The sequence below is a fragment of the Otolemur garnettii genome, unplaced genomic scaffold, assembly GCF_000181295.1.
Source record: "Otolemur garnettii isolate 467f Iridium unplaced genomic scaffold, OtoGar3 scaffold00011, whole genome shotgun sequence".
Lineage (NCBI taxonomy): Eukaryota > Metazoa > Chordata > Mammalia > Primates > Galagidae > Otolemur > Otolemur garnettii.
The window spans coordinates 9,531,632-9,548,330 of record NW_003852406.1 but is presented as its reverse complement, the minus strand read 5'-3'; the positions used below and the strand labels follow the sequence as shown (position 1 = coordinate 9,548,330).

Sequence of the window (16,699 nt, the reverse complement as noted above, 5' to 3'; positions counted from 1 at the left end):
AATTTCATTAAGTCCATGAAAATAATGTTAAAAGAACCTTTATTCAAATACAAAACTACTGACAGATTAGGATCTAAGAGTCAGTTATCAACTGAGGAGAAAATCAGTAAGATTCAAATGAAAAATAAAGGACATACAAATTACACCATGGAGTTTTTTGAAGGATAAAAACCAAAAAGAAAAAATATCAACAATTCCTTATTCTTTAAGCTCTAAGGGATAATGTAAATTATGGTTTGTTTTCTTACAATTAACTTTCTTATTTTATCTTTAATTTTAAAAATAAAATTTAAATAAAACATTTTTTCCCTATAGTCTCTGAAATCTTGGTTACTCTTTCAAGCAATTTGCTCTAGGAACCCATAGATATGAAGGATCTGAGTACTGTGGAAAGTGGAAGTACTCTGCAAAGTATAACACCTCTTTCAAACTGGCAGAGTACCAGTTTGGTCTCTCACAGAATGGGTATAAACGAAGCCACTGAGTCATCTCTGGCTCACAGAAACAGCTTCAGAGAATGGCAAAAATCATTTTAACCATGGAAAGTGGTTGCTCTTCAGGCTACAGAAGCAAAGTAGGGGCACAGAGAGAGATGAGAGTGCCAGATACAGAATATTATAAATAAAACATACATTTCCACTGAAAGGAAACATTCCATGACACAAAGGAATATGGTATCCTGCAATATAGTAGTTAGAACAATTTAAAGCAATCTAGAAAGACTGGAGTGAAAAATCTAGCAGAAAGCCAGCATGACACCACACTCCTGCTCCTTCCCACTTCTCAGATTCCCTCTCCAGTTTTATCTTATTTTTTCAACAATTATAAGATGAAAGAGGAAGGCTTGATGACATTGTTTGATCCCCTTGTCAGTGGTTCTCAACCTTCGTAATGCCTCCTAATGCTGTGACCCTTTAATACAGTTCCTCATGTTGTGGTGACCCACAACCATAAAATTATTTCCATTGTTACCTCATAACTGTAATTTAGCTGTTATGAATTGTAATGTAAATATCTGATTTGCAGGATATATTTTCATTGTTACAAAGGGGTCGCAACCCCCAGGTTGAGAACTGCTGCTAGATCCTCCATGCCAAATCAATTTATCCCTAGCCCTTCGTGGATACATGAGTCAATTAATACCACTTTTTAGCAAACCTAGTTTAAGTTACATTCCATCACTTATAGCAGAAAGAGTTCTTACTAACAGACTGAATTAAATGCTCCTCTGTAATAAAACTATTCCTAATCACTTCTAGGTGTGCCTGATCTTAACCTCTTTTCAATGTTCCTTAAGAATTTCTTTGTTATCATTCACATTCTCTAATATATAATAATAATCTCTCTCCTCTTGGACTAAAACAGAAAAGTTGTAAAGACAGACTAAAATTGCTCATTTTCATATTCTATCAAATATTACATCAACACAGTAAAAGGCAGAACAAACAGATGAATTGGTACATGGATGGAGGAGGGTATTCAACACTGAGAGTAATGTAAATATCTAATATATAGGAGAGTAGTTAATGAGGGTCTAAAAGCAGTAGCGAGAGGTGGAAAAAGACTTCAGAACCTAACGAAGTAAAAGTCAACAAACAAACAAATGCTTGAACATAAATAAGAAAGAAGCAATGGACTAGAATGGAACTGTGAGACAGAATCAAGAGGGTCAGGCCATGTACCTTACTAACAAGTCATTTCATTTTTCTGAGTTTTAGTATCTTTAATTGTAACTAGATGTCTTCACTCAAGTTTCTCCAAGTGCCAACACTTTGTGTTTATAAGCAGCCAAAGGTCAGAGAATGCAGCTCAGTGGTTACCTTATATAATGACATCCTTTCATGAGACAAAGGGTTAATAAAACATTGGAGAAAACAAGAAGGCCTCATCTCTATAAAATAATGTCAAATCAGATACTAAGCCATACTATTTACTCTAAGCACAATTATAATCATTTTCATTATCTTATTTCGTGAAAAAATTTCAAGTATACCAACTTAGAAATTTTTGGAGGGTATGGTTTTATTGTGCTTTGATATTCTAAAAATGGTGATTCTATATATTTTGTCACTCTAGGTTTTTGGATTTATCATAAATTATAGTGGAAGCAATTATCAAGTACACCAAAGAGCTTTCTTTGAAATTTGATTATTTGAAGTACTAATATATGGTATATAGTTAAAAAGTATACTTGGGTTTAAACTCCCAGATAAGCCCACAGAAACTTACTTAGCACACAGTGAAATGAAAATAAAACAGTTACTCTTACCAGAGGGGCCTTTTAAAACCTCAGGTAGAGAAGAATAGTGCTGAGCAAAGAGATTCCAGCAACAACGGAAGAACAACAGATTTGGTTATAAGTTAAATACTTACAAGCAGAGGTTTAACAATAACATACTTCAAGGTTTAGACCCAACCTGTTAAATTACCTAAGATGCCTAAAATGAAGGCTGGGCACGGTGGCTCATACCTATAATCCTAGTACTCTGGGAGGCTGAGATAGGTGGATTGCTTGAGCTCAGGAGTTTGAGACCAGCCTGAGCAAGAGTGAGACCACATCTCTAAAAATAGCCAGGCATTGTGGTGGGTGCCTCAAGTTCCAGCTACTTGGGAGGCTGAGACAAGAGGAACCTTTGAGCCCAAGAGTTTGAGATGGCTGTGAACCATTATGCACTCTACTAAGGGCAACAGAGTGAGACTGTCTCAAAAAAAAAAAAAAAATGAGTTATAAAAATACAGTAAGCCCTCTATTATCTGCGGGTTCTACATCCTGGATTCAACCAACTACATACTAAAAATACCTGGGGAAAGAAAGGTTAGTCGCATCTGTCCTAAACACGTACAGATTGTTTTTCTTGTCATTATTCCCTAAATACTATAACATAACAATAATTTACATAGCGTTTACATTATATTAGATATTATATGTAAGGTGGAAATGATTTAAAGTATAAGGGAGAGTGGGCACGGTGTCTCACACCTGTAATCTTAGCACTTTGGGAGGTTGAAGCAGAAAGATCGCGTGAATCCATAAGTTTGAAACCAGCCTGGGCAACAGGAAGACTCTTGTCTCTATAAAAAATAAATAAAATTAGCCAGGCATGGTGGTGTGTGCCTCTAGTCCCAATTAGTAAGGAGGCTGAGGCAGGAGGAGCACTTGAGGAGCTAGAAATTGCTATGAGCTATGAAGATGCCAGAGATTAAGGAGGGAAGAAGAGAGAGGAAAAGTAAGCAGAGAAAAAGAGAGAGAAGGGAGGGAGGGGAAAGAAAAGAAATAATAAGTACAAGAGGATGTGTCTAGGTTATATGTAAATATACTATGCCATTTTATACAAGGGACTTGAACACCCATGGATTTTGGTATCCATTGGGGTGAGGACTGAAACCAATTCCTCACGGATACTAAGGGTCAACTGTATAGCAATTACATTACCATCATGCTATTTTACTTTTCAGAGAGCTTTCATGTGGTTTTGTTTTCTTTTAGTAACCGGAAGCATTTCCCAGTGTGTGCCCCATGTTAGGCTGGTTCCCCAGAAGCTAATGATGCTTTTTACACAAAGGCTTCTGTGCATATGAAGCTGAGATGTACTGGGTTAAACAAAGTTTAATAAACTTGATCGTTTTTCAGTCTTTAACATCCCAAAGTAAAATCAGAATCTCTAAGAGTGAACAACTGACATACAATGCTGTCCGAAGTTATTTCACCATGGAATCTTTTCTTAATAGTCATCTCTCAAAACTAGTGTCTCTAAACCTGGGAGCATTATGAAGAAAGAACAAGTACCCTGCCAAATAGAATGGTGTAATAGAAAGAAAATTCAAATGACAATCAGGAGACCTGAGTTCTACATTCAGTTTTGCCATTTACTAGCTCTGTGATCTCAGGAAAAACCACTTAATTGTCCTATGCCTTAGTTTTTATCATTTACAAAATAGCAATTATAATTCTAGTTGCAACCTTTTTCAGGGTTGAATAAAAGTTATTAGATATATGAGATTATGACATTATAAAATTACTGTTTGTTGAAGACCTTTGAGATAGCCAACATTACCCTATCAGAAAGGTAAAGGTTATTTTCAGTGTCTCTATTAAAATCTCCATCGCCTATCTCTCAGCTCTGCACTTTCTCCTCCTAAGCACCATGTGCTACTTTAACTTTGTAACAGAAAAATATTAACAAACCATGACTGGCAGTCTGAGAAAAAGTGAAAATTGAAGGTAATCTTAAGTCTCCCATTTATAACATACACACACTCCTCCAATAAGTAAAGTTTTGATAAACACTGAGAGGTAAAAAGATAACAGAAGTTCACTCCACAATCACTTAGGGATGGAAGTCAGGCGATTTTATGAAATAATCATTCCCATGCTCAATGAGTGAACTGGTCCTACCATCCCAAAAAATATGACTAACTAACTAACAACAGATAAAGGAAAACCAATTTTACTGAAATTAATGAGGTCACTGAAGGTGGAGAAAGGGCCAAAGCTAAAAAAGGCTAGAGACAGACAAGGCTATTTGGTGACAGTTCTCCAATTCATTGCTATGGTCAAAACTTGTAACAAGTTTTAATATTACAGAGTACATGAATTGCTTGATGCTAGTTACCTAGTGATGTTCCAAATGGCTGTAGTACTTACAACACCTGAAACACAAAGGAAAGCCCTCTCTTCCATATTGATAAATCAACAGGGTAATTCTGCAACTGATAAAAAGAAACACTAAGCGATCTAGATAACAGCTTCACTTCCTATATAAAACACTTCAAAATACTTAAATGAATATAGAAATGTAATTTCTGTGGCAAATGGTTCATTAATGAATCATTACCAACTCTTGTCAGACAAAATTTCTCATTTTTGCAATGTACAAAATCATTAAAGTATTTAAAGCTCTATCAGGAAAGACAGTGGTACTTTATAATATACTGTTTCTTCAGGCTAATGTACTTATGGCTGAAGATAATACTCAAAATAACAACATTCCCTAGACATACAATCCCTCCCCTACTTAATGGTGTTTTCATATGTTGACAGCAATGATGAAATACGTTACTGCTTTCCTATTAGCTTTAACTGTTTCTGAACATTCATCATTCACAGCTCCACTCTCAACTATTACCTGTTGTGGTAACTAGGTATCAACAGTTTCAAATGCTTTTAAACAGTGTCATATACATCTCAGGAGAGCTTTAATAATTTGGTTTTTCAGCCAAAAACTTCCTTAAATTATCAAATGGCTAGAAAAGTGAATTTATCCATTGTAACTCTACCTACTGCTATAAACCCAAATATTCCAGCATCAGTTCCGTTACTTCAGCTCCTATCAAGTTGGACTGACTGTAGCTCTATGAACTGCACTAAAATTTAGAAGACATTCATTTGCAAAAGAAAGCTACTGTCTCACAGATTGCTTAGATCAAGTCATTAGATTAGGGTACCTCATTTGATCATTTTGAGTGGAAATAAAGGAACTGTAGTAAATCAGATAATGTCAATGACACAGTAAATTCCTTTTGAACACATCTGCCTAATCATTTCAGGATTATTTCTCCCTCCTTTATACATAAACAAACATTTTTTAATTAGGCAGTTAAAACTCACTATGAAAAATGTATGGTCTGTATATCTGTACCTGTCACAAGGTAGTATCTATACAAGGTAGTCCAGATGAATGCAGGGTTTTTATTTTTCATTTGAACCATGAAGAGATTAGCCTGTTTACAAATTAAAGTTGTTTTACTTTAAGACTTCTTTTAGGTGTTGGTTTTACATATAGGGTACAGGTGACTACTAAAAGTATTCTAATAATTATCTGAAAACTGAAGAAACTGACAAGCATGTGCTCATAAATGCAAACTAAGAAAACGCTACTTCAAATGGAATTACAAAAATATTTCTAGTTAGCAGCTGCTCAGAGAAAATGAATGACATGCATCCCTCTTAGGATTCATTTAATTCCCACCCTTGTCCCCCACAATTTTAATAGTCACCTTGGCTCAAAGCTGTGCTAATGATGCAATTCCACTGAGCCTAAAAGTCATCTCTATGAGGAAGCATAATGGTTGGAACAGAAATACAAAAAGGGTAATTTTTGTTTTTTTTTCACTGTTCAGATTTCTATCTTCAATTAAGAAAGCTTAGTTTAATCTGAAATTACAAAAATAGTTACATTAACTTGCCCTACTATGCTTAGTATAAATCAAATCATACTTGGGGAAAAGTTACATTGCAAAAGGAAATTATTTGGAATGTTATATCTATGGCAAGCTCAATAATAATTTTTAAAAATAAGTTTTTAAATAGTAAGCTTCCCCTAGCCTAATCATAATTTTGTTCTTAATTTACTTCTTATTTTTACCTGAAGTAATAAGAGATTTAATACCATGGTTTTCCATTTGCATGTATGTTGAAACAAATTGTGATTCTAAACACAAGTTTTATTGCTGATCAGATTTTTTTTACTCGTGTCATACTCAATGATTCTGGTTTCAAATTGTCAACTGCCTAAGGCAAAATTCACACAAAAATATCAGACTGTCTCTCAATACTATAGAGGATAGGGGAAACAAAGCTTATGCAAAGCAAAATCATGTATAAAGACATTGCAGACCACCAGGATTTTGGATTTGAGTAATCCACTTAGATTAGCATGGCTGTGTCTTAAAAGGACAATTCTAAGATCACAATATAGGTCACGTCCATAAGAAATAGAATAAATAATGAAATCAATGTCAATTACACAAAATTCCATATTTACATAATGACAACTGGTAAGATAAATTAAATACACCTTCTCCAATGTGCTCAACCCCAGAATAAGCAAGAAGAAAAAATAATGTCATGAAACACAGAGATTCTTTACCATTAGGTTTTGCAAAAAGGTAAAATAATCATTAAAAAGAAAACAGAAAAGAATGGTATCCATGAGAAAATGTAAAGTAAGAAAGAAGGAAAGAAAGGTGGGTAGGAAACAGAATATCTTATAAATGTTCTCTCAAAATATAAAAATCAATTTTAGGTCATAAAGTCATACTCTTCCAATTCCAACTTTTGGTCTGGTGCAAACCAAAACTTCTAAAAATTCCTCTTATGAACCCAAATGTTTAAAATGAATTCTGCATCTTCTAAATGTACTACTATGTTTTAACAAATAATACCAAAAGAACTAGTTTAATGTGAGTAAAATCTGTCTAAAATTACAACATATATGTAATTACCACATACATATAGCTGTTAAGACACATACTGTGTTTCCCTGAAAATAAGACCTACTCAAAAAATAAGCCCTAGCAGGATTTCTATGCATTTGTTAGATAAGCCTTATCCTGATAATAAGACCTAGCCACGCCATGCATTTCGACACGGAGAGGAAGACATCCCTGAAAATAAGCCCTAGTATGTCTTCTTAAGAAAAAATAAATGTAAGACAGTGTCTTATTTTCAGGGAAACATGGTAGTAAATCACAAATACCCTGAAGCAACACTTCTCTGATCCAGAAAACATGCAATGGTTGAAGTCACAAAGACAACGCCAAAACTGATACTCAAAATGTTACTACTTATTTTTTTTGTCATCAATAACACTAATAGTATAAGAAAAGACCCACATTTCTGGATGCTTGCTCCTTAAGCTGAGATGAAACAGAGAAGCCCTGGATGCCACCATAAACTTGGGAACTTTCTTTTAGATCAGCGGTTCTTGACCTGCAGGTCGCGACCTCTTTTTAACAATGAAAATACATTGTGGCATTAGGAAGGTCCAGAACCACTATTCTAGATACTTACGTGTCCTTCCTGGACAAGAGAATAAAAAATGTCTCTGACCAAAGAGGCTTTGAGAAGACTACTTACCCATCAGATTTGAGTTCATGAAAGGTGTTGGGGACAAGCCTTCATGGGCCCCTAATCGACTGTCATTCAAGTGATCACTGTAATGAGGGCTGTCTGTAAAACCCTGGGGAGAAAGAAAAAAAAGACCAGAGTATTAAAGAGATTATTTGGCAGTCCTGCTAACTGAGTATAAGGACATTTACTGAATTAATATACAAACTTACAAATAGTTACTCCTAATCAAGTTTTTTCATTATTTGAAAAACTAAACAGCAGAAATTCTCCTTTTAAGACTTGAAAGCCAAAAAAATATTTTATTAATCTTACAAAATACTATGAACACCAATGTTTCCCAAGTATACATAGGCTCTTCTAACAGAAGGCTGTAAAAGTTAGACTATTACTAAAATTAGCTCTAAAATCTCTTTGTATCTAGAAGGAAGGTTCTATGGATAACTAAAAATAAAAGAATGAACTAAGGAAACATTTCAGAGCCACAATAAGTTAGGAAAAATAAACATTCTCTATCCTCCTATTCTTTTTCTGACCCCAACCCCTACAAATAAAGGGTCAGGCAAGTTAGTGCTGTAGCTTAGAACAGTTTTTTTAGCAGTATAAAAGAAAGAAAAGATAAAATTAAAAAATAAAGTAAGTCTTAGAAAATCCCTGTGGATTAAAAACTGTCTCACATGAATTAAGTACAGCATCACCTTCAAAATTATATTGTTTCTAAACAAGGCTTTGAGTCCTTTTAATTAAAATTACAGGTGATACCTATCCCTGTGCCAATAAAAACTGTCATAGTAAAGAACAGAAAAACTTACAAGAAGATGCCCAAGTAGGAGAAAAAACTGCCCTGGCTCACAGAAACCAGAAACCACCCAGAATCCCCTGGGACTATAAAATCATCAATCACTGAAAATTTATCATTACCCAGACTGCAGGCTAACATTGAGAAGACATTAATGGGGCTGAAACAGGCCTCACTTATCTTTGCAGGCATGCTGTCAGTTCATCCAAAGGGCTAGAAACCAAGGGCTACATAACTGTCAAATCACTACAATTGCTTATGGATGCATGTCACAACTCCTTCTGCTATTCTGTTTAAAATTAATCTTCTGGGAGTGCTAACTCCCAAATGAATCTTTGCTTCATTTTTATCTGCTCTGGAATCACTGATACACATGTGATAGACATTCAAGAAAAATCTGTGTGACATTTACAACTTGGTTAAGACCACAAGGGTGTCCTCTGGTAATCACTACCACAGTACTATCTGTCATAGCCACATGCAGCAGAAGCTATGTACAAAATAGAATGGCTCCTAGCTAAGGTTACTCCATAGAGTTTACTTTTATCACTTAAAACTAACACTGTTAAAGTGCTAAGTGACATACTATCTCACATACATTTGGGTCTTTTCTCTGCCACTGCCTCCTCAGTGTTATTCTTTGCACAGGTAAAAACAAGGCATCAAAACATAAAATACTCACTGAAACACTGTTCTTCACCCTAAAACAGTATTACTCTAGAAACTGCCAGTTGAAATCTGTTTGTGTATCAGCCACATTGTTCACACTACGTTTGAATGCTAAAGGATAATGAAAGATTAATTTTGTATGCTCTCAGTTCTCATTCGTTTTTAAAAAAAAGTTCAAATATTAGGGGGAACATGTTGTACGTTTACAAACTTTGTTTTTGTATACATTGAGTTGTTATAAGTGTGCCTTTCATTCAGATAGCATGTACTATCCCTAAGAACTATGAATTTATCCATTCCCTTCCACCACCACCACCCCCCAGCTTGATTTCCATTGAGATTTACTTCCATGTGTAAATTTGAGTGTTCATCAATTTGGTACTGAGCCCATGTGTTTCCTGGGATGTTTCACTTAGAAGAATGATTTCCAGTTCCCTCCAAATTGTCACAAGATACTAGATTGCCATTTTTTATGGCTGAGTAATACTTTGTGGTATGCATATGCCACATTTTTTTTCCTTTTACTGTTATTTGCATTTACTTTATGTCGTATCTATTCCTATGCCATAAGTTTTTGTTTCTTCAGTTTCTTCTTGGATATCTTTTTCTTCTGTGCTACCTCCTCTTCTGTTTGGGAACAATGTGTTCCTTTTCAGTAAGGACCACCTCAGTGTGGCAGGGGGAGCTCATGTATGGGTTAATGCAACCATCAGCTCTGTAAGTTCAGTGATGTGCTTGTTTTGATAAGAATCTTTGTTTTTTATTTTATGTGATGTATTATATTTATAAATTTACATATATTGAACCAACCTTGAGACCCTGGGATAAAACCAAATTGCTCATGCTATATAATTTTTTTGATATATTGTTGAATTCTGTTTGCTAGGATCTCATTGAATATTTTTGCATCTATATTCATTAACGATATTGGTCTCTAATTTTCTTTCATTGTTGGATATTTTCCTGGTTTGGGGACCAGGGTGATATTTGCTTCATAGAATGTGTTGGAAGTATTCCTTCTTTTTTTCTATGTTTTGGAAAAGGTTACATAATATAGGTACTCGTTCCTCTTTAAAGGTTTGGTAGAATTCTGATGTGAAGCCATCTGGTCCTGGACTTTTCTTATTTGGGAGATTTCGTATAGTTGATGCTATTTTAGTGCTTGATATAGTCTACTCAGCATTTCCCATTTTTTTCTGGTTGAGTCTAGGAAGGTGGCATGCTGCTGAAAGGTCTATTTCCTCCAGATTTTTAGGACACTAGCCTGCCAAGTCTCCCCGACAGTGAATAAAGCTGCTTCCTCTTCCAACTGATGCCTGTGGTCTTTTGTCTGTGTCGGCTCCTGCTATACCTCAACTACCACATAGAGTTAGACAATGAGAACGACTATCCATATACAGAAAAAGCAAGAGGGGAAAATGCTGTAACTCAATGAAGTCATTGGGCAACAGAATAGCAGAGAACAAAGCAAAATGATGCTGTAACCCCCAAAGGGCCGCGGAATATAACTAGAAGGTGACTAGCTGAAGGAAGTGGTTGGAGTGACAAGAAAGTAACAAAAAACAAGCTAGAAATGGTTAAGATGTAGCCCAAGTAGGTCAGTGAATGGGATGGGTAAGTGAATGTTATCTCAATTTTGGAACATAAAGGAAGTAAACTGGTGAGCTCATGAAATACAAAACAATCACGGTGCATATTTTCAATTGATAGAAGGAGCACCTAATGAAGATCCTGAATTTCCATAAAAATGGTTTTACTGTGAAAATAACCATTAATAAAAATGTTTTAATATGAAATGATATACATTATAAAGGGTACAGCAATTCTAGCACAATGATTTATTATATTAGCCTGTTAGCTACAGTATAAAACTGACTGCAAAAGTGTTACCACATGCACCCTAAAAAAATTACTATTTGCATCCTACAGCAATAGTGAAGGACATTCAACAGATCAGAAATTGATAAAATAGGTTGATAACATGAAGAAATCACAAACACTGTTCAATTACACACATAAAATCTGTCTAAATTATTTATAAATAATTATAATTATTATAATTTATAAATATCTAACTTAATTTATAAATCTTAAATAGTCCATCTGTGAATGTATAACACTTTATAAACTCTTTGATATTATAAAATATGTTCTATAAAATATATTTCATACTTCAAATTCCTTCTAAGGTGCAGGAATTTAGAAATGTTAATCCCTGCTAAAGTATGCCAACAGACCCAACGTGATCAATCAAAGCCATTTCTGTTTTGAAACCAACACAAATAGCATGTATTCAATCAAATCGTTTGTTAGATCTATCAAAAAAACCCTCACCCTAGCATTATTTGTATAACAGTACTCTTCTCTAATCATTTCAAAAATGTAAGAACTTTTCATTAGTTTAATTTTTTAAATAGCTCATTCAAAAATTTATTTCACCTAAGCAATAAATAAAATGTAATCACTAGAGGACCTTCCCAAGCTCAGAACACATTATGGTTTTTCAAGCCTATATTGTTATTTCTTTGTATGAAAACTTTTGTCTAATTTTATTTTAACATATTCTCTCCAAATTTTTAATAGCTTTTTTCTAAAAGGGAAGGGAAAAAAGCTCTTCTAATAAAAATTTACCTTTTCTGTAACACTTCCTCTGACCCAAATAAGACCAAATCAAGTGAGTTTATTCTGTACTACCACAGCAGTGAGCACTTCCATCCTAGCAGTACTCACACTTAACTAAAACTGCCTATTTAATTATTCATTTAAATGGTACCAGAATTATCTGTCATAAATGCACAACACAGTACAGTGTATGATAAATACGGAATGTCTGAAACCAGACTAGCAGATCTGAATTCCATCATGTTACATACTAGCTGTGTGCCTTGGGGCAAATCTTTCTTTTTTTAGTTTGCTTTTCTGTAAAACAGAGATAACTAATAACACCACCTTCACTTCACAGGTTGCTGAGAAAGAATTAAATGAGTTAATATATGTAGAAGTTGGAAAATTTCCCAGCACACAGTAAACATACAATAAATGATACCCATTTTTATTATCATCTTTCTAGTTACAGATTGTTATGTCTTACAAATTGAGAGGGTAGGGAGCATGTCTGATTGTTTCACAATTAAATTCTCAGAACAATGGCTGGTACATACATAGTAGTGCCTAATAAATGACAGATGGGTGAGAAGTTTCAGCTGCTAAATCTTTAAAATGCTACAGAGTTTTAGAAACCATAAATGTTCCATCAGTTCTCCATAGAACACACAGTTAAACAGAGGAAAGAAGGGTAATAAAATATTAGCTTAGCTAAATGGGTTGAACAAGTAACCCCAGGTTCCTAGTATTAAAAGAGCTACAAGATTTCCCATAATGTACTGAAACCCTATAACCTCTAAGTGGGCAGAGCCCATAGAACCATCCAAAAGCCATAAGCCAACAGAAAGCTCTAGATGAGGCCTAGGTTATGAGTGGTTTTGCTTCAAAGTCCTAAGAAATGAAAATAAAAATAAGTAGGAATAAAAGAAGTTCAAATGATAAATTGAACTTCTATTCATATTCTAGATCTATTTAATAAAGGTTACACTTTTAAAACAAATCCTTAAATGTGACTATCTCTCTCAGTTAAACACACCTATGAAAAAGTCAAGTGGTGGCTCGGTGCCTGTGGCTCAAGTGGCTAAGGTGCCAGCCACATACACCTAAGGTGGCGGGTTCGAATCCACCCTGGACCCGCCAAACAACAATAATGGCTGCAACCAAAAAACAGTCAGGCGTTGTGGCAGGCGCCTGTGGTCCCAGCTACTTGGGAGGCTGAGACAGGAGACTCGCTTGAGCCCAGGAGTTGGAGGTTGCTGTGAGCAGTGAAGCCATAGCACTCTACCCAGGGGGACAGCTTGAGACAAGACAAGACAAGACAAGACAAGGACAAGGACAAGGACAAGGACCAAGACCAAGACCAAGACCAAGACCAAGACAAGACAAGACAAGACAAGAAAAGGCCAAGTGGGTTGACTTGATGATAACCGTTGGTTACCTGTGAACAAAAACCATGTCTTCACCATTACAGTGGCAAGAAAACTAATGGACATGTAGTAGAGGACTAATAAAATCTGTTAATTTAGGGGCAGAGCAAGATGGCGACCAAGTAACAGCTTCTTTATAAACGGGCGTGGCGAGACTGGGAAGAGAAGACTTCAGGTATCTCTGGCTTCTGGGCTCTGCCCAGAAACATCCCTTTGAGGATTCAGGAAGACAGCTACAGACTTCTGGATCCCAGGAGGAGGACAAAAGCAGTGGAAAACACGCAAGTGGTTGCATTTGGGTCATGGCTGCCACCGCTATATCAACGATAGCAAAATTGCAAATAGAAAAGGCCTTTTCTGTGGGTTGTTTTGTTTTTTGTTGACTTGGGCACTCTTTGAGAGTGTGGATGACTTATGCGTTGTTTAGGGCCCCAGACTGAGCCACTGAGCCAGAACGGAGCTAATATTGTTGGGCTGTGGGCTGCCAAGCAGCCACGTGGGAGATCTGCCCCTTCAGGCTCTACCCTCAGGGTTGTAGAGCTAGGCTCAGGCTGAGACTGAGATGCTGGGGAAGAGCTGAGCATTCTGGGTTGGGCAGTAGAAAGGCTGCCTTGCAACCTCAGTCATCAGGGGTACAGAGTGAGACTGGTTTGACCGCACTGGATAGGCAGGCAGCCACTTCACGAGAGATTCCAGCAGCAAGTACTTTCCTGGGAAACTTCTGTTTACCCAAGGTTAACAGTTTAAAGTGTCTTTTAAGCAGCCAGAGGAGAGATTTAGGCTCTCAACCCAGTGGAGTGTGAGAAATCAGCAGAGGCCTCTAAAAGTCTCTATTTCATAATGCTGTATTAGCATTGAGATTGACATTTCATACCCCAGAAGATCACCTGTTGCCTAAACACCAGACAATATTCAGTAAGATATATATACTGCTTTCGTTTTTTTTTTTTTTTTTTTTGAGACAGAGCCTCAAGCTGTCCCCCTGGGTAGAGTACCGTGGCATTACAGCTCATAGCAACCTCCAACTCCTGGGCTCAAGCGAGTCTCCTGCCTCCGCCTCCCAAGTAGCTGGGACCACAGGCGCCCGCCACAATGCCCGGCTATTTTTTGGTTGCAGCCGTCATTGTTGTTTGGTGGGTCCGGGCTGGGGATTCGAACCCGCCACCTTAGGTGTACGTGGCTGGCGCCTTAGCCGGTTGAGCTATAGGCGCCGAGCCACTGCTTTCGTTTTTAATTTCAACAGTTTCCCTTTTTTTTTCTTCTCTTTCATTTTTCTAGTTTAAATATAATTTTCCATTGTTGCCCTCTTTAATAATAAGAACTTCATTTTTGCTAGTTTTTCTCCCCCTATTATTTGGTTTTCTCCCCAATTTTATCCCAGAAGATTTACCTATTTGTTTGGTTTGATTTTTGGTATTTATGTCTTTCCTCTCTATTTGGTGGAGATGGGGTACTGTGTCTGCTCAGGCAGACAAAAAGCTTCCGACCTCAAGGGAACTACCTAAACAAGTACCCCCCGAGATTGTGGGTTTTAAGGTATACACTACAGTATACCTTTATTACTCCTGTCTCCCTCTTCCTATGCCTCACTTCGTGTCAATATGCCCTTTTACTCACCCTCTCTCTTTTTTCTTTTTTTAAATATTTTTTCCCTTCTTGCTCTTCAATCTTCTCATCCCTTTGGTCCTGTACCAAAAGGACTTATCGAAATCTTCAGCCAGAGGCACGGTAACTTAAAGAGGAAGTGAAAGGAAAATGAGGGCAAGGAAACAGATAAAAGAAAACACTCATAAGGAAGAATCAGCAGAAAAATCCTGGCAACATGAAAAACCAATCCACAGCAACCCAAGGACCATGAGGTAGCTACTGCAGAGGAATCAACCTATAAAGAAATGTTAGAAACGACAGAAGGGGAATTTAAAATATAGATGATGAAAACAATGAAGGAAATGATGGAAACAATGAAGGAAATTGCTGATGAAGTGGAAAACAACCAAAAGGAAATCCAAAAATAGAATCAAATAAGAGATGAATGATATGAAGAATATACAAAGGATATAACAGAGCTGAAGGAATTGAAGCAGTCAATTAGGGAACTTAAAGATGCAAAAGAAAGTGTCAACAACAGATTAGATCATGCAGAAGAAAGAATCTCAGAGGTACACGATAAAGCTCTTGAGATAACTCAGATAGTTAAAGACGCAGAAAAGAAGAGAGAGAAAGCAGAATGTTCACTGAATGAATTATGAGACTTTATGAAGAGTTCAAACATATGAGTTATAGGTATTCCAGAAGGGGAAGAAGAATGCCCCAGTGGAATGGAAGTTATACTGGAGAATATTACACATGAAAATTTCCCAAATATCACCAAAGATTCTGACACACTCCTTTCAAGGGGATATCGGACCCCAGGTCACCTCAACTTTAATAGAGCTTCTCTAAGACACACTGTGATGAATCTGTCCAAAGTCAAGACAAAAAGAAAAGATTCTGCAAACTGCCAGGAGAAAGCGCCAATTGACCTTCAGGAGCAAAACCATCAGGGTGACTGCAGACTTCTCTAATGAAACTTTTCAAGCAAGAAAACAATGGTCATCTACCTTTAATCTACTTAAACAGAACAATTTCCAGCCCAGAATTCTATACCTTCCTAAGCTAAGCTTTAAAATTAACCAAGAAATTAAATCTTTTATTGATATGCAAACACTGAGGAAATTTGCCACAGTAAGACCACCTCTACAGGAAATATTTCAACCTGTTCTACACACAGACCATCACAATGAACCTGAGGTAAAGGCTTTACGCATTTCATCTTTACAACCCCATGAATCAGATACTGTTATTTTCATTCCACAGATGAGAAAAGAGGTACAGAAAATTTATGTAATTCACTTGAAGTCCAACAGCAAATTGCAGAATGCGGATCCAAATTCAGGCAGTCTGACTCCAGGGCCTACCATGCAATGCACCATACAATGCTGCCCTAGAATTACTGTGAACTGATGGTTCAGGGATGGGTTGGAGCCATCCCTGTTCAAGCTGCAATTCACAGGTAATAAAGGAATGAAGGCGGGAAAATGCAACAACAAATAGCGCTCAAAACAGTGAAGGCAGTCATAAGGGCTTTTGGGAACTTTCTGAACCAGTGGGCTCTAATCTAGATGCAGCAAACAAATGGGAAATGGAAAATCTTTGCTAAGTGAATATCAACTGCAGATATATAAAAATATATCTTTTTTTTTTTTTTTTTAAAGACAGAGTCTCTGTGCTGCCTAGGCTGAAATGGAAAATCTCTGCTAAGTGAATATCAACTGCAGATATATACAAATATATCTTTTTTTTTTTTTTTTT

General features: G+C 36.4%; 1 protein-coding gene across 1 annotated transcript in view; it reads right to left on the bottom strand.

Moving 5' to 3' along the window:
• The window catches only part of TCF12 (transcription factor 12), a 353,758-nt gene that overhangs the window by 195,647 nt on the left and 141,412 nt on the right, over positions 1 to 16,699 (bottom strand). Inside the window, exon 5 of the mRNA XM_012801793.2 lies at positions 7,859 to 7,961. Within this exon, the coding sequence (XP_012657247.1) occupies positions 7,859 to 7,961 (103 nt within the window). The remainder of the gene's footprint in view (positions 1 to 7,858; positions 7,962 to 16,699) is intronic.